Source organism: Pan paniscus, chromosome 10 (assembly GCF_029289425.2).
Source record: "Pan paniscus chromosome 10, NHGRI_mPanPan1-v2.0_pri, whole genome shotgun sequence".
Lineage (NCBI taxonomy): Eukaryota > Metazoa > Chordata > Mammalia > Primates > Hominidae > Pan > Pan paniscus.
Genome location: NC_073259.2, coordinates 75,659,012 through 75,676,977, shown reverse-complemented (window position 1 = coordinate 75,676,977; position 17,966 = coordinate 75,659,012). Strand labels below are relative to the sequence as shown.

The following is a 17,966-nucleotide window of genomic DNA, read 5'->3' as shown; positions in this document are numbered from 1 at the left end:
TATCTTCACACTTTTCTGAAATATATATATTTATGTGAGAGAAGGGTCTGTACTTTATTTCAGAAGAGAGCTTAATGTCCAAGGTATAATTGGGAGTCTAAAATATTTGAGTTATTGAATTAATTAAACTTCATCTCTACTCAAGAAAACTTTTAACTGAGTTAAGCTCTTCCTTTCTCCAAAAGTCAAGTCAATAAAAGGAAACTGTGATATTAATAATTCTCTCCTGTTTTGATGTAAAGAATCTATCGCATAAAGCAGTCTTAATTTTCATCATTCAGAAAAATGGTCTTGCAGTTAATTGGGACTCTCTTATTCCAGGTGGTATCTCCAGTCTCCATACATACCACGTTAGAACCATACCTATGTACCAAGCAAAGAGGGTATATTTTAATTTTTAAATGCCAATGTAACCTGTAGGCATATTTCTTATTTGTCTTAAATTATTTCCTATTTGGAAGTTTTAAATACCTGGAATAATTTATTGTACTCATATTTTTAAAGAAAAAAATCTTATGCCACCAACTTAATTGAATAAACAAGTAAAAGCCATTCCCAAAAGTAAGGTTTACTTGTTAAGATTAACAAAAAATAATGTGAGAATTCTGAGAAATATAATCTTTAAATATTGGCAACTGGAGTGAACTCTTAAAACTAACTAGGTTTTATATGTTTGACTAGAGCAATGACATAATAAGGTGGTTAATCATCACTGGACTTGTTTTCAAAAAGCCAACTACTTTAAGAGGAATAAAGGGTGGACTTGTTGCAGTTGCTGTAGGATTCTAAATCCAGGTAAGAACCATTGAGATTCTCTAATTTTAACATATATTTTATGTAAGAAATTTTCACGGAAGAAGATTTTGATGGTCTTGAAAAATATTACAAATTTTATGCTCTGTGTCTTCCACACGCTTACATTCTGAGCCCTTAAAACATAGTAAATATTCCTTCTGGGAGTAGAAGAGCCTCAGGTTTATATACTGTTAAAAATAAAGTAGAGAAAATAATACCTTTATATATTTAAATATAAAGTTTCAAATCTTGGTCTTATTAATTTCCAAACAAATAAAAATCAAGTCTCAAAAATGAAGCTCTAGTTACCTTCTTAAAATATGCTACAGGATAATTATTTTTGTCAACTACATTGACTGATCACACTAGACTCCTTATTTCTTTGATGTCTTCTTAACTGGATGAAGGCAGCCAAGGGTGGGAGTAGAGGGAAGAGTTAATTGGCAAACATAAAAAAACAGGTGTCTCAAAGTCACATAACCACCTCAATTTCCTTGTTTCAACTCAAGTTTGATACAGGGTGAAAGGAAATATATTTTCTAGATAATTTATCTCCAATTAAATAAGCAAAAAGTCTTCTCAGTACAGTTTTTTTCTTTTTTTTATTTCATTATTATTATACTTTAAGTTTTAGGGTACATGTGCACAACATGCAGGTTTGTTACATATGTACACATGTGCCATGTTGGTGTGCTGCACCCATTAACTCATCATTTAACATTAGGTATATCTCCTAATGCTATCCCTCCCCTCTCCCCCACCCCACAACAGTCCCCGGTGTGTGATGTTCCCCTTCCTGTGTCCATGTGTTCTCATTGTTCAATTCCCACCTATGAGTGAGAACATGCGGTGTTTGGTTTTTTGTCCTTGCGATAGTTTGTTGAGAATGATGGTTTCCAGTTTCATCCATGTCCCTACAAAGGACATAAACTCATCATTTTTATGGCTGCATAGTATTCCATGGTGTATGTGTGCCACATTTTCTTAATCCACTCTATCGTTGTTGGACATTTAGGTTGGTTCCAAGTCTTTGCTACTGTGAATAGTGCCGCTATAAACATACGTGTGCATGTGTCTTTATAGCAGCATGATTTATAATCCTTTGGGTATATATCCACTTATGGGATGGCTGGGTCAAATGGTATTTCCAGTTCTAGATCCCTGAGGAATCGCCACACTGTCTTCCACAATGGTTGAACTAGTTTACAGTCCCACCAACAGTGTAAAAGTGTTCCTATTTCTCCACATCCTCTCCAGCACCTGTTGTTTCCTGACTTTTTAATGATCGCTATTCTAACTGGTGTGAGATGGTATCTCATTGTGGTTTTGATTTGCATTTCCCTGATGGCCAGTGATGATGAGCATTTTTTCACGTGTTTTTTGGCTGCATAAATGTCTTCTGTTGAGAAGTGTCTGTTCATATCCTTCACCCACTTTTTGATGGGGTTGTTTATCTTTTTCTTGTAAATTTGTTTGAGTTCATTGTAGATTTTGGGTATTAGCCCTTTGTCAGATGAGTAGGTTGCAAAAATTTCCTCCCATTCTGTAGGTTGCCTGTTCACTCTGATGGTAGTTTCTTTTGCTGTGCAGAAGCTCTTTAGTTTAATTAGATCTCATTTGTCATTTTTGGCTTTTGTTGCCATTGCTTTTGATGTTTTAGACATGAAGTCCTTGCCCATGCCTATGTCCTGAATGGTATTGCCTAGGTTTTCTTTTAGGGTTTTTATGGTTTTAGGTCTAACATTTAAGTCTTTAATCCATCTTAAATTAATTTTTGTATAAGGTGTAAGGAAGGGATCCAGTTTCAGCTTTCTACATATGGCTTGCCAGTTTTCCCAGCACCATTTATTAAATAGGGAATCCTTTCCCCATTGCTTGTTTTTGTCAGGTTTGTCAAAGATCAGATAGTTGTAGATATGCGGCACTATTTCTGAGGGCTCTGTTCTGTTCCATTGGTCTATATCTCTGTTTTGGTACCAGTACCATGCTGTTTTGGTTACTGTAGCCTTGTAGTATAGTTTGAAGTCAGGTAGGGTGATGCCTCCAGCTTTGTTCTCTTGACTTAGGATTGACTTGGTATGCGGGCTCTTTTTTGGTTCCATATGAACTTTAAAGTAGTTTTTTCCAATTCTGTGAAGAAAGTCATTTTTAGCTTGATGGGGATGGCATTGAATCTATAAATTACCTTGGGCAGTATGGCCATTTTCATGATATTGATTCTTCCTACCTATGAGCATGGAATGTTCTTCCATTTGTTCATATCCTCTTTTATTTCATTGAGCAGTGGTTTGTAGTTCTCCTTGAAGAGGTCCTTCACATCCCTTGTAAGTTGGATTCCTAGGTATTTTATTCTCTTTGAAGCAATTGTGAATGGGAGTTCACTCATCATTTGGCTCTCTGTTTGTCTGTTATTGGTGTATAAGAATGCTTGTGATTTTTGTACATTGATTTTGTATTCTGAGACTTTGCTGAAGTTGCTTATCAACTTGAGGAGATTTTGGGCTGAGATGATGGGGTTTTCTAGATATACAATCATGTCATCTGCAAACAGGGACAATTTGACTTCCTCTTTTTCTAATTGAATACCCTTTATTTCCTTCTCCTGCCTGATTGCCCTGGCCAGAACTTCCAACATTATGTGGAATAGGAGTGGTGAGAGAGGGCATCCCTGTCTTGTGCCCATTTTCAAAGGGAATGCTTCCAGTTTTTGCCCATTCAGTATGATATTGGCTGTGGGTTTGTCATAGATAGCTCTTATTATTTTGAGATACATCCCATCAATACCTAATTTATTGAGAGTTTTTAGCATGAAGGTTGTTGAATTTTGTCAAAGGCCTTTTCTGCATCTATTGAGATGATCATGTAGTTTTTGTCTTTGGTTCTGTTTATATGCTGGATTACATTTATTGATTTGCGTATGTTGAACCAGCCTTGCATCCCAGGGATGAAGCCCACTTGATCATGGTGGATAAGCTTTTTGATGTGCTGTTGGATTCGGTTTGCCAGTATTTTATTGAGGATTTTTGCATCAATGTTCATCAAGGATATTGGTCTAAAATTCTCTTTTTTGGTTGTGTCTCTGCCAGGCTTTGGTATCAGGATGATGCTGGCCTCATAAAATGACTGAGGGAAGATTCCCTCTTTTTCTATTGATTGGAATAGTTTCAGAAGTATTGGTACCAGTTCCTCCTTGTACCTCTGGTAGAATTCGGCTGTGAATCCATCTGGTCCTGGACTTTTTTTGGTTGGTAAGCTATTGATTATTGCCTCAATTTCAGAGCCTGTTATTGGTCTATTCAGAGATTCAACTTCTTCCTGGTTTAATCTTGGGAGGATGTATGTGTCGAGGAATTTATCCATTTCTGCTAGATTTTCTAGTTTATTTGCATAGAGGTGTTTGTAGTATTCTCTGATGGTAGTTTGTATTTCTGTGGGATCGGTGGTGATATCCCCTTTATCATTTTTTATTGCATCTATTTGATTCTTCTCTCTTTTCTTCTTTATTAATCTTGCTAGTGGTTTATCAATTTTGTTGATGCTTTCAAAAAACCAGCTCCTGGATTCATTAATTTTTGGAAGGGTTTTTTGTGTCTCTATTTCCTTCAGTTCTGTTCTGATTTTAGTTATTTCTTGCCTTCTGCTAGCTTTTGAATGTGTTTGCTCTTGCTTTTCTAGTTCTTTTAATTGTGATGTTAGGGTGTCAATTTTGGGTCTTTCCTGCTTTCTCTTGTGGGCATTTAGTGCTATTAATTTCCCTCTACACCCTGCTTTAATTGTGTCCCAGAGATTCTGGTATGTTGTGTGTTTGTTCTCATTGGTTTCAAAGAACATCTTTATTTCTGCCTTCATTTCATTATGTACCCAGTAGTCATTCAGGAGCAGGTTGTTCAGTTTCCATGCAGTTGAGCGGTTTTGTGTGAGTTTCTTAATCCTGAGTTCTAGTTTGATTGCGCTGTGGTCTGAGAAACAGTGTGTTATAATTTCTGTCCTTTTCCATTTGCTGAGGAGTGCTTTACTTCCAACTATGTGGTCAGTTTTGGAGTAGGTGTGGTGTGGTGCTGAAAAGAATGTATATTCTGTTGATTTGGGGTGGAGAGTTCTGTAGATGTCTATTAGGTCCGCTTGGTGCAGAGCTGAGTTCAATTCCTGGGTATCCTTGTTAACTTTCTGTCTCGTTGATGTGTCTAATGTTGACAGTGGGGTGTTAAAGTCTCCCATTATTTTTGAGTGGGATTCTAAGTCTCTTTGTAGGTCACTAAGGACTTGCTTTATGAATCTGGGTGCTCCTGTATTGGGTGCATATATATTTAGGATAGTTAGCTCTTCTTGTTGAATTGATCCCTTTACCATTAGGTAATGGCCTTCTTTGTCTCTTTTGATCTTTGTTGGTTTAAAGTCTGTTTTATCAGAGACTAGGATTGCAACCCCTGCCTTTTTTTGTTTTCCATTTGCTTGGTACATCTTCCTCCATCCCTTTATTTTGAGCCTATGTGTGTCTCTGCATGTGAGATGGGTCTCCTGACTACAGCGCACTGATTGGTCTTGACTCTTTATCCAATTTGCCAGTCTGTGTCTTTTAATTGGAGCATTTAGCCCATTTACATTTAAAGTTAATATTGTTATGTGTGAATTTGATCCTGTCATTGTGATGTTAGCTGGTTATTTTGCTCATTAGTTGATGCAGTTTCTTCCTAGCCTTGATGGTCTTTACAATTTGGCACGTTTTTGCAGTGGCTGGTACCAGTTGTTCCTTTCCATGTTTAGTGTTTCCTTCAGGAGCTCTTTTAGGGCAGGCCTGGTGGTGACAAAATCAGCATTTGCTTGTCTGTGAAGGATTTTATTTCTCCTTCACTTATGAAGCTTAGTTTGGCTGGATATGAAATTCTGGGTTGAAAATTCTTTTCTTTAAGAATGTTGAATATTGGTTCCCACTCTCTTCTGCCTTGTACAGTTTCTGCCGAGAGATCCGCTGTTAGTCCGATGGGCTTCCCTTTGTGGGTAACCCAACCTTTCTCTCTGGCTGCCCTTAACATTTTTTCCTTCATTTCAACTTTGGTGAATCTGACAATTATGTGTCTTGGAGTTGCTCTTCTCGAGGATTATCTTTGTGGTGTTCTCTGTATTTCCTGAATTTGAATGTTGGCCTGCCTTGCTAGATTGGAGAAGTTCTCCTGGATAATATCCTGCAGAGTGTTTTCCAACTTGGTTCCATTCTCCCCATCACTTTCAGGTACACCAATCAGACATAGATTTGGTCTTTTCACATAGTCCCATATTTCTTGGAGGCTTTGTTCGTTTCTTTTTATTCTTTTTTCTCTAAACTTCTCTTCTCGCTTCATTTCATTCATTTTGTCTTCCATCACTGATACCCTTTCTTCCAGTTGATCGCATCAGCTACTGAGGCTTCTGCATTCGTCATGTAGCTCTCTTGCCTTGGTTTTCAGCTCCATCAGGTCCTTTAAGAACTTCTCTGCATTGCTTATTCTAGTTATCCATTTGTCTAATTTTTTTTCAAAGCTTTTAACTTCTTTGCCATTGGTTTGAATTTCCTCCTGTAGCTCAGAGTAGTTTGATCATCTGAAGCCTTCTTCTCTCAACTCGTCAAAGTCATTCTCCGTCCAGCTTTGTTCCATTGCTGGTGAGGAGCTGCTTTCCTTTGGAGGAGGAGAGGTGCTCTGATCTTTAGAGTTTCCAGTTTTTCTGCTCTGTTTTTTTCTCATCTTTGTGGTTTCATCTACCTTTGGTCTTTGTTGATGGTGACGTACAGATGGGTTTTTGGTGTGGATGTCCTTTCTGTTTGTTAGTTTTCCTTCTAACAGACAGGACCCTCAGCTGCAGGTCTGTTAGAGTTTGCTAAAGGTCCACTCCAGACCCTGTTTGCCTGGGTTTCAGCAGCGGTGGCTGCAGAAGAGCGGATATTGGTGAACCACAAATGCTGCTGCCTGATCGTTCCTCTGGAAGTTTTGTCTCAGAGGAGTACCCGACCATGTGAGGTGTCAGTCTGCCCCTACTGGGGGGTGCCTCCCAGTTAGGCTACTCGGGGGTCAGGGACCCACTTGAGGAGGCAGTCTGCCTGTTCTCAGATCTCAAGCTGCATGCTGGGAGAACCACTGCTCTCTTCAAAGCTGTCAGAGAGGGACATTTAAGTCTGCAGAGGTTACTGCTGTCTTTTTGTTTGTCTGTGCCCTGCCCCCAGAGGTGAAGCCTACAGAGGCAGGCAGGCCTCCTTGAGCTGTGGTGGGTTCCACCCAGTTCAAGCTTCCCAGCCGCTTTGTTTACCTAATCAAACAAGTAACTCAGCAATGGCGGGCACCCCTCCCCCAGCCTCGCTGCCACCTTGCAGTTTGATCTTGGATGGCTGTGCTTGCAATGAGTGAGACTCTGTGGGCATAGGACCCTCCAAGCCAGGTGCAGGATATAATCTCCTGGTGTGCTGTTTTTTAAGCCGTTTGGGAAAGCGCAGTATTAGGGTGGGAGTGACCCAATTTTCCAGGTGCCGTCTGTCACCCCTTTCTCTGACTAGGAAAGGGAATTCCCTGACCCCTTGTGCTTCCCGGGTGAGGCAATGCCTCGCCCTGCTCTGGCTTGCGCATGGTGCGCTTCACCCACTGTCCTGCACCTACTATCTGGCACTCCTCAGTGAGATGAACCCGGTACCTCAGTTGGAAATGCAGAAATCACCAGTCTTCTGCGTCGCTCACGCTGGGAGCTGTAGACCAGAGCTGTTCCTATTTGGCCATCTTGGCTCCTCCCCTCAGCACAGTTTTTAGCATGAACTAAAGCCTCAATAAATATTAGTTCCCTTCTCCAATTCAGAAAGTTGTCTGCCTTGATAAGACAATTGTTTTTATTGTGAAAGTAAGGTGGAGATGGGGGAATGTCTCTCCTATAAAAGGTCTAAGAAGTTAGCAAATGCTGTTTTTCCTTTTTGCTCCTCAGTTGCATAAGTACATGGTGGAAATTGGGTCACTTTGCCTAAACCGGTTTTCTGTAACCTAATAAGTATTAAAAGCTTGACACAGATAAGTAGAGGCTGATAAGATTCTGTCCTGCACCCCACTCCTATCAAATTTGGAAAAACTGACCTCTTCAGGGAAGAATTGCAATGCTAAATCCAAATGCCTATGGCTCTATCTTATAAACAAATGGTGTCGTCAAAATTCATTTATGTAAATCATTTGAAATTTAAGAAAAAAATATGTTCAGAGAAAAATATGTTAAATGTCAAGGTGAATTAGAAAGTGTGGCATTTAGTCAAGCATAAATTAATATTCCAACTTTCTAGTTACTTTGTAGTAACTTATTGAACATTTTGGTGAAATGAGGAACAAAGTGTCCACCTTTTTTTTCTGAATATTTTATGTGAAGATCTAGGAGAGAGATGTGAAATAGTAGCTTTCTGGGGGAAGTAGGGGAAATACAAAGAAAAGTAATGACTTCAGGTATATTCTCCACTGGTACAGCAGGGTGGGAGATATTATCAACAGGAGGTAAGTATGAAAATATTGAAGAGGTACAATTTGGATCAGCATTACAAACAAGAGATGGAGAATGACATTCAGGATTGAAAGAAACATACAAGAGGGCAGAAAGCTTTCTTCTTGGGACTGTGGTTTCATGTGTCTGCAGGTGCTATGGATATATTGAGAATGGTTCTAAAAACAGGGGCTTGGTTTAGGTTGTGAAGACCATCAAATGAATTTTATTTTGTGTCGTTAAAGGGATCTTTGAAAGATTCTTAGGATAAATATGATATGCATAGGATAGAAAGAAAGGTGGGAGACAGGACAAACAGAAGTTAATCAATTGAAATAAACCAGGTTTGGAGTGGTGGGACAATAGCCTTCAAGACATCAAGAATATTTGTTAGTAGAAAGAAAATCAAAGCCTAAAACTAAGGGAAGACTATCCACCTTGCAAGTCATACAAAGATATTTGCTATTATATAATTTAAAAAAAAAAGATTTCCTAATATTTAAATTATAAAGAAAGAGATAGAAACAGATATTCATGGAAAAAATGGGGTGAAATTTATCAAAGGGCAGCTTAGTACCTTGAGGCTAAACAGCCATTGACTTTTTTCTTACCTCACTGAACCCAGAAACCCAACATATCTAGGTAGAGGCATGCATAAAACACGTACACACACAAAATGTAATAATTGGAGTTCACTTAGAGGTACACATGTATGGGTTTCTGTATTCAACCATATGTTGATATATACTCACATATATGTAAGTGATAATATCCTATTTATTACTTCCACATTTATGCACTATCCCTTAAATATGTATTGTATATATTTATATTATTCAGAATCCATCAGCCCTTGTTGAATAAATTAGTGAATAAAATATAGAGTCGAGTCTCATTATTCACAGATTCTATATAAGAAAATTTGTCTATTCACTAAAATTCCTTTGTAACACCAAAATCAATACTGCTGGACTTTCATGGGCATTCACATGCATGTACAAAGTGGTGAAAAATTTGAGCTGCCATGTTCCCAACTGAGGTTGAACAAAGTGAAGCTCTGTCTTCTTGTTTCTGCTCACATATGATAAAGAAATACCCTTTTCACACTGTATTTATTGCCACATTTTTGGCATTTTTGTGTTTTGTGTTTCTGAGTTGAATGTTTCGAATGGGCCCCAAAGATAGTGCTGAAGTGCTCTCCGGTGCACGAGAGTATCCGAGGGAAAAGATACATATGCTGTATAAACTTCCTCCAGGCCTGAACTACAGTGTTGTTGACAACTAATTCAATGTTAATGAATCAATAGTATGTATTAAATAAAGTGTCTTTAAACAAAACATACATAAAACACAGTTCTATATTGAACAATTTACCAAAATATTGTGACCAGAGGCAGACAGGCACATAACTAACCCCACATCTCTCCAAGGAACAATGGTTCAATATTTGCTAATTCAGTGTTCCCAGCAACTTTATAAAACATAACTACTGCAACAAGTATCAACTGTACATATAATATATATTAGACATATTGTATAATTAGTGCGCTATTAAAAATCGTGTATCTATGCTGTGTCTACTTATATAGATATCTTAGATACATAAATATGTATTGTTTACATACATAGAAGCAAGAATGTATTTCTAAAACTCCATGAAGAACACATTATATTCTATATAAAAGAGTCAGTTGAAGTAAAAAGTTAACTCATTTTACTAGTCTTTAAAGTAGGACTTTAATGACTCTCAAAATAACAATTTCTCTTATACATTGACTCCAAAACTTTAGTTGTTGAATTTATTCTGCAGATATGGCCACATAAAACCAAAATGGCATATGATATATTAAGAACATCTTTAATATGAAATGATTAGATACAACCTAAAAGCTGATGAATATAGAACCAGTTGCATATATTTTGGACAACTTAATACCCTGCTACCATAAGAAAAATGAGAAAGACTTATTAAGATTAAGTATATAGAGAAGATAAAAAGGTAGAGAATGATGTTTAAGGTATGCTACCATTTGCATTGAAAAGAAAAATATTATGTACTTAATGAAAAATCCACGTTATATTTCTGGATAACAGGACAAGAGTTAGAGGAAGAATCTTTGTTTTATTTTTTTAATTTGCATTTTCAACTTTATGCATTTCTCTTGGAAAAGAAATGAACAAAATCAAAATAAAGTAACATCATGATGGTGGTAAGGTCAAGCAATACCAGAGATGCTCTGAGAAGTACTTGGAGTACACTTTGCTCTTTTTAACAAATCCAAATTCTGTTTGCTTTTTGAGCCTGATTCCAGTGGTGTCTCCTTTATAAAACAGGCCATTTCAATTTAATTCTTTATATTATTTTTGTATCTGTTTTGAATATCTACTCTGTGCAAGGGGCTAATAGGCACATTTTAAAACTAGAAGGATAAAGAAAACATATATTTGCTTTTATAAATTTTACAATATAGGTGTGTAGAAAAGATAATTTAAATTTCTATAATTTAAAATGTTCATGTAATCTGGTGTGTGATTCTATATTACTTACTTGTTTCAAATTTCTCTCCACAAATTTATTTTTCTATTAAATTATAATCTCCTTAGGCTAGAATTTGTGTCTGTCTTTCCTACTTTTGTGTCCAGCATTGACCTAGCAGAGTGGTAAAGACACAGTAGACCCTGAGTGAATGTTAGTGAATGGTTGATTGATTGATGATGATCTTGTGGCTTTTCTTATTTCTAAATTATATATTGTAAAAATAAAATAAACTATACTTTTTCTTCCTTAATAGGTGATTGTTTCAAACTAAGCATCAACAACAATTAAAAACATTTGTATGATATCTATATTTCAATCATGGACCAAAATCAACATTTGAATAAAACAGCAGAGGCACAACCTTCAGAGAATAAGAAAACAAGATACTGCAATGGATTGAAGGTAGAATAAGTTTTATGTTTTTGAGCTAAAATAAGTAAATAGGCAACTTTAATGTATAGAAAGGCAAGTTGTTAAAAAGAACATTATATTTCAAATTATAATTTCCAATTGAAGCATATATTGAAATATTAACATAATGATTCATACCTTGATTTAAACCAGTCTTTTAATCTGATTAAGTATTTCTTTGGTGAAATTTTTGATGCTTAATAGTTTATCAATGTAGAAAATTTAGAAATATTTTGATAGCTTCTCTTTGGTTTTGGATTGATCACGAGATATTTAGGAATGTGATTAAAATAAAAAATGCATAATGAATAATATTTTAAAATTCTTAGAATTGACTTATAAACTTAGAATATTAATGTCTTGAGACTCACTTTGTGATACTGACTTATTTAAAAATTCTTTTTTTAAAAAAAAAACAGCATTTAAAAAAGTTCTGATAAGTAATTTAGGCTCATGGAACGGAGGTCTATGATAGTCAAAAACCTGGCCAAAAGACCTGTTTGACGATTTAGAAAAGCCATTTAATGTTTTCATTTGCAAGCTGGTAAAAGTAAAAATTCTGCCTTTTGCTTTTGGCACAAACTGTATTAAATGATACAGTTGAGGTATTAAGTGATGCTGGCATTTTTATAAACAGGAGTGAGTACTCCTAAGCACAATGCTAAATGAGAAGCCAAGACTCAGAAAAGTTAAGAAATTTTCCTGAAGTCATCTACATTGTGAATTGAAAACCCTGGAACCCAAGACAAAGCCTTTAAATCCCCATACGGAAGTCTTGAGGAAATCAAGAAATAAGGGTCACCTTTTATCAATGTTTTAACTTTTTTATTTAGTCAAATTTGTAGTCTTATACAGCTGAATAAAGGCCACCAAGATTGGAGTCAATTACAATAATGTTATAAAAGTTTCCTTTTAGCTCCTTCCAGGGAACATAAAATTTGTTTGTTTTCTGAGATTACTGATAAAGCCTTCTCTGATGAAATATTTGAGTAACATTTAGGCCAAATGGCGGTCATAAGGAAAAAGTATTGGTTAATGCAAGTGAATTATGTTCTATATTCTAAGGATAATATAATGTACTGAATTGTTTTTATTTTTAAATACTGAGTGTTACAGTAATTTCACTGACATGTGCATAGCAAAATGGCAGCAAACTGCCTGAAGCAATAAAATTTCCAGAGTGATCCCTTGTAGCATATCTGGAGAAGCTGGGAGTTAGCGAATTAGCAGTGTGTGGAAAGGACATTAACTGCAGCCCAATAAAGAAGACCAGAGCTAGAGGAAGATACTGGGATAAGACTGGCATCCCTAATGCTGGTATTTCAGAAACATCGCTAAATTGGTTAATCATGTCTACAAGTGATATTTAAAATAATATTTTCACTCACTTAAATTGTTAACATTGATATGTTGTTGATAAAGAATATTAAACTCAAAAATCATTTTACAATAATTCTGTAAAGACTTGTGTGACTGTAGTTGAAGTTTGTTGCATTTCTGAGCTTACTTTTTATTCATGAGAAATGAAAACATAATGGGAGAAAATTTTTTAAATAAAGGGTATTTTAATTTTTTATGAAGTTTGGGACTTCAAAGAATTAACAAAAGTTGCTGAAAATATATTGACTTTTACTTTCATTAAATTACATTTTATCATCTAATTTCTTAATTTTCTGTATTTGAAATATTATGATTTAGAGATATCTCTGTAGATAGAAAGATAATGAAAACAATAGTAAAACAAATGTAATTCAGGAGCATAAAAAAAGATGAGAGAAACCTTAATAATAGTAGCTAACATTTATCAAGCATTTACTATATGCCAGACATTGATTTAGTGTTTTACTTTTGCTAACAGATTTTTTCCTTACCATAATTCTATCAACTGGATGGTATTATCTCCCCTTTTCAGATGAAAAAACCTAGATATAGACAGGGCAAATGTCTTCTCCTAGGTCTCAAAGTTGGTAATTGGTACACTGAAGGTCTGAACTCACTCAGGCAGTCTGATTCCAAATCCTATGCTCTCAACTGTATTCCATATTGCTAAAATAAATGTGGATTTTTGTAATGTTAGTACCCTCAAGATGTTATGGCAAGCAGGGTTTTATAAGTGGTCTCTTTAATAACTTTCCTCATTCCATACTTCTAAAAAATTATCTTAAGGTTAAATTATTGAGTGTCAAGCAGCCATGGATTCTAACACTTGCTAACATGCATGCACACACCCAAATATACATGTTGTTACTGACTTACATATACAGACACAGCAGGTGGCAATATATAAGTGCAAATTGATAATATATCCATGGAAATACAAACAAAACTTTGAGAAATCAAATACTTGAATTCTTTTCTACCCCTTCTCCTCAATTTTTGTACTGAACTAACTACATTACATAGAACCTGCTAGTATACGTTTCATCATTACACTTGTCATTTCTTCTCTTCAAATTTAAACCCAACAAGATACAGGAGAAGATTTAAATGCAATCCAAAGAAAACAGGAAAACAATTCAAGAGTTTAAAGATGACATAGTCATTTTAAGAAAGAACCAAAATTAACTTCTGAAATTAAATATTTTACTACAGGAATTTCATAATACAATTATAGTAATTAACAACAAAATAGACCAAGCTTAAGAAAGAATCTCAGAGTTTGAAGATTACCCCTTTGAATCAACACAAGCAGACAAAATTAAAGGAAAAATATTAATGAACAAAACCTCTGAGAAATATGGGATTATGTAAAGAGACCAAGCCTGTGACTCATTGGCATTCCTGAAAGAGGAGAAAGAGTAAGCAACTTGGAAAATGTCTTTGAGGATAAAGTCCATGAAAAATTTCCCAGTCTTGCTAGAGAGGTGGATATGCAAATTCAAAAAATTCAAAGAATCCCTTCAAGATACTATACAAGATGGTCATCCACAAGACACATAATCATCAGATTCTCCAAGGTAAACAAGAAAGAAAAAACCTTAAAGGCAGCTAGAGAGAAGGGGCAGGTCACTTACAAAAGGAGCCCCATCAGTCTAACAATAGATCTTTCAGCAGAAAGCTTACAAGCTAGAAGAGATTGGGGACCTATTTTCACCATCCTTAAAGAAAAGAAATTTCAACTAAGAATTTTAATTTCTGCCAAATTCATAAGTAAAGAAAAAATATTATTTTCGGTCAAGCAAATGCTAACAGAATTTGTTACCATTAGACCTGCCTTACCAGAGATGCTTAAGGGAGTCCTAAACATGGAAATGAAAGAATGATACCTGTCACCACAAAAATAGACTTAACTACAGAGCCCACTGACATTATAAAGCAATTATGCAATCAAGCCAACATAATAACCAGCTAACAACACTATGACAGAATCAAATCCTCACATATCAGTATTAATCTTGAATGTAAATGGGTTAAATGCCTACACTTAAAAGGCATAGAATAGCAAGTTGGATAAAGAAGCAAGACCCAACCGTTTTGTTGTCTTCATGACTCACGTATCATGACATCCATAAAATAGAAAATGAATAAATTGAAATAATATTTATCTCAGAGTTGTCAGGATATTTATAAGGTGCTTAGCACAGTGTTACATAGAAACTCAATAAATTGGAAAGTTCCAACATAGTAGCATTATAGTTGCTGCACTTTTTTTGAGACATGGCCTCTGTCACCCAGGCTGGAGTGCAGTGGCATAATCTTGGCTCACTGCAAACTCCACCTCCCAGGCTCAAGTGATTCTCCCACCTCCTGAGTAGCTGGAACTACAGGCACATGCCACTTCACCCAGCACTTTTTTTTTTTTTTTTTTTTTTTTTAGTAGAGATGAGGTCTTACCTTGTTGCCAGGCTGGTCTTAAATTCCTAGGCTCAAGCAATCAGCCCGCCTTGGCCTCCTAAAGTGCTGGAATTACAGGTATGAGCCATCACATCTGGAAGCTGTTTCTTTTTAAAGTGACTACATTAATTTACTTGATCACGAGTAATACGTAAATGAAAATTTGAGAATACATTCACTCCAATATTTGGAATTATGTGACTTCTAGATTTTTGTAATTTAAGTAGGCATAAAATGGTACTTTGTTTTGGTATTTGTCTGTGCTCCTTGGTTCTTATAAATATTATATTTTGTGAAATCCATTGCTGAATGCAAGTGGTGCTGGTTACATTTGCCTATTTCCAAGTTTTAGTACATTTATTTTTGAAATATATTTTATCAGTTTAAGGACTTACTTGTATTATCTTTGTCTGGTCTTGGTATTAGGTTAATGTTGGCCTCAATAAATGAGATAGGAAGTATTTCTTTCTGCTTCTAACCTCTGAAAAAAACTGTAGAGAATTGATATAAATTAATTCTTAGGTATTTGGTAGAATTCAACAGTGAAACCATGTAGGCCTGTTTCTTTCTGTTTTGGAAAGTTATTAAAATCAGTTCAATTTCTTAAACAGAAATAGTCCTTTTAATATTGTCTATTTATTCTTGTACAAAATTGGGTAGATTGTGTCTTTCAATATATTGGTCTATTTTATATAGGTTATCATAGTTGTAGGCAGAGTGTTGCTTATAGTATTTCTTTATTATCCTTTTCATGTATATTGGATCTGTAGTTATGTCCCCGCCTTTATTTCTGTTATTAGTAATTTGTGCCTTCCCTCATTTTCTTAGGTAACCTGGCTGGGTCAATTTTATTAATCTTTCTAAAGAATTAACTTGTGGTTTTGTCAATTTTCTCTATTGATTTCCTGTTTATGATTTAATTGATTTCAGGTCCAATTTTTATTCTATTTTTTCTTGTGCTTACTTAAAATTTAATTTGCTTTTCTTTTTTATTTTCCCAAGGTGGAAACTTAGATATTGATTTTAGCGTTTTCTTGTTTTCTAACATATGCGTTCAGTGCAATAAATCTCTAAGTCTTGATTTTGCTACCTTTCACAAATTTTGATCACTTGTATGTTTAATTTTATTTTTTTCAAGATGTTTTAAAATGTTTCTTCAGATTTCTTTTGACTCATAAGTTACTTAAAAGTGTGGTAGTTAATCTCCACATATTTTGGTATTTTTCCAGTTATCTTTCTGTTATATTCTAGCTTAATTTCATTGTCATCTAAGAGAAGACACTATTAGTTTAAATGTGTTAAGGTGTGTTTTATGGCTTAGGCTGTGGTATATATTGGTGAATATTCCATGTAAGCTTAAGAAGAATGTGTATTCTGCTGTTGTTGGATGAAATAACATATAGATGTTTATTATATCCAGTTAATTGATGATGTTGTTAAGGTCAGTCATGTTCTTCCTGTTTTTACCTGCTGGATCTTTCCATTTCTAGAGAGATGTAGAGTCTCCAAATACCATAGTGTATTCTTTTATTTCTCCTTGTATTTCTACTGGCTTTTACTTCAGATAGTTTGCAGCTCTGTTGTTTGGTGCCTCTATGTTAAGAAGTGTTATGTTTTCTTAAGAATTGACCCCTTTAACATTTTGTAATGCCCCGTTTTTACCTCTGTTAATTTCCTTGCTTTAGAGTCTGCTGTGTCCAAAATTAATTTAGATTGTCTTGCTTTGTTTTGGTTATTGTTACCATGGAATGTTTTTCTCCACTTCTTTACTTTTTTAAAAAATTACACTTTAAGTTCTGGGATACATGTGCAGAACGTGCACATTTGTTACATAGGTAAACACATGCCATGGTGGTTTGCTGCACCCATCAACCCGTCATCTACATTAGGAATTTCTCCTAATGCTACTCCCTAGCCCCCCAACCCCCAACAGGTGCTGGTGTGTAATGTTCCCCTCCCTGTGTCCATGTGTTCTCATTGTTCAACTCCCACTTATGAGTGGGAACATGCAGTGTTTGGATTTCTGCTCCTATGTTAGTTTACTGAGAATGATGGTTTCCAGCTTCATCCATGTCCCTGCAAAGGACATAAACTCATTCTTTCTTTTGGCTGCATAGTATTCCATGGTGTATATATGCCACATTTTATTTATCCATTCAATTATTGATGGGCATTTGGGTTGGTTCCAAGCCTTTGCTATTGTGAATAGTGCTGCAATAAACATACATGTGCCTGTGTCTTTATAGTAGAATGATTTATAATCCTATGGATACATTCAACAATGGTTGAATTAATTTACACTCCCACCAACAGGGTAAAAGCATTCCTATTTCTCCACATCCTCTCCAGCATCTGTTGTTTCCTGACTTTTTAATGATCGCTTCCAACTGCTGTGAGATAGTATCTCATTGCGGTTTTGATTTGCATTCTCTAATGACCGTGATGATGAGCTTTTTTAATATGTTTGTTGGCCACATAAATGTCTTATTTTGAGAAGTGTCTGTTCATATCCTTGGCCCACTTTTTGATGGCATTGTTTGTTTTTTTCTTGTAAATTTGTTTAAGTTCCTTGTAGATTCTGGATATTAGCTCTTTGTCAGATGGATAGATTGTAAAAATTTTCTCCCATTCTGTAGGTTGCCTGTTCACTCTGATGATAGTTTCTTTTGCTATGCAGGAGCTTTTTAGTTTAATTAGATCCCATTTGTCAATCTGGGTTTTTGCTGCCATTGCTTTTTGTGTTTTAGTCATGAAGTATTTGTCCATGCCTATGTCCTGAATGGTATTGCCTAGGTTTTCTTCTAGGGTTTTTATGGTGTTAGGTCTTACATTTAAGTCTTTAATCCATCTTGAGTTAATTTTTGAATAAGGTGTAAGAAAGGGGTCCAGTTTCAATTTTCTGCATATGGCT

At 35.5% G+C, this 17,966-nt stretch overlaps 1 protein-coding gene across 1 annotated transcript in view; it reads left to right on the top strand.

Annotated features, from left to right (window-relative positions):
• Nucleotides 1-752: 752 nt before the first annotated feature.
• The window catches only part of SLCO1B1 (solute carrier organic anion transporter family member 1B1), a 114,616-nt gene continuing 97,402 nt past the window's right edge, over nucleotides 753-17,966 (top strand). Inside the window, exons 1-2 of the mRNA XM_003828901.6 lie at nucleotides 753-795; nucleotides 11,064-11,212. Of these exons, the coding sequence (XP_003828949.1) occupies nucleotides 11,129-11,212 (84 nt within the window). The 5' untranslated portion in view covers nucleotides 753-795; nucleotides 11,064-11,128. The remainder of the gene's footprint in view (nucleotides 796-11,063; nucleotides 11,213-17,966) is intronic.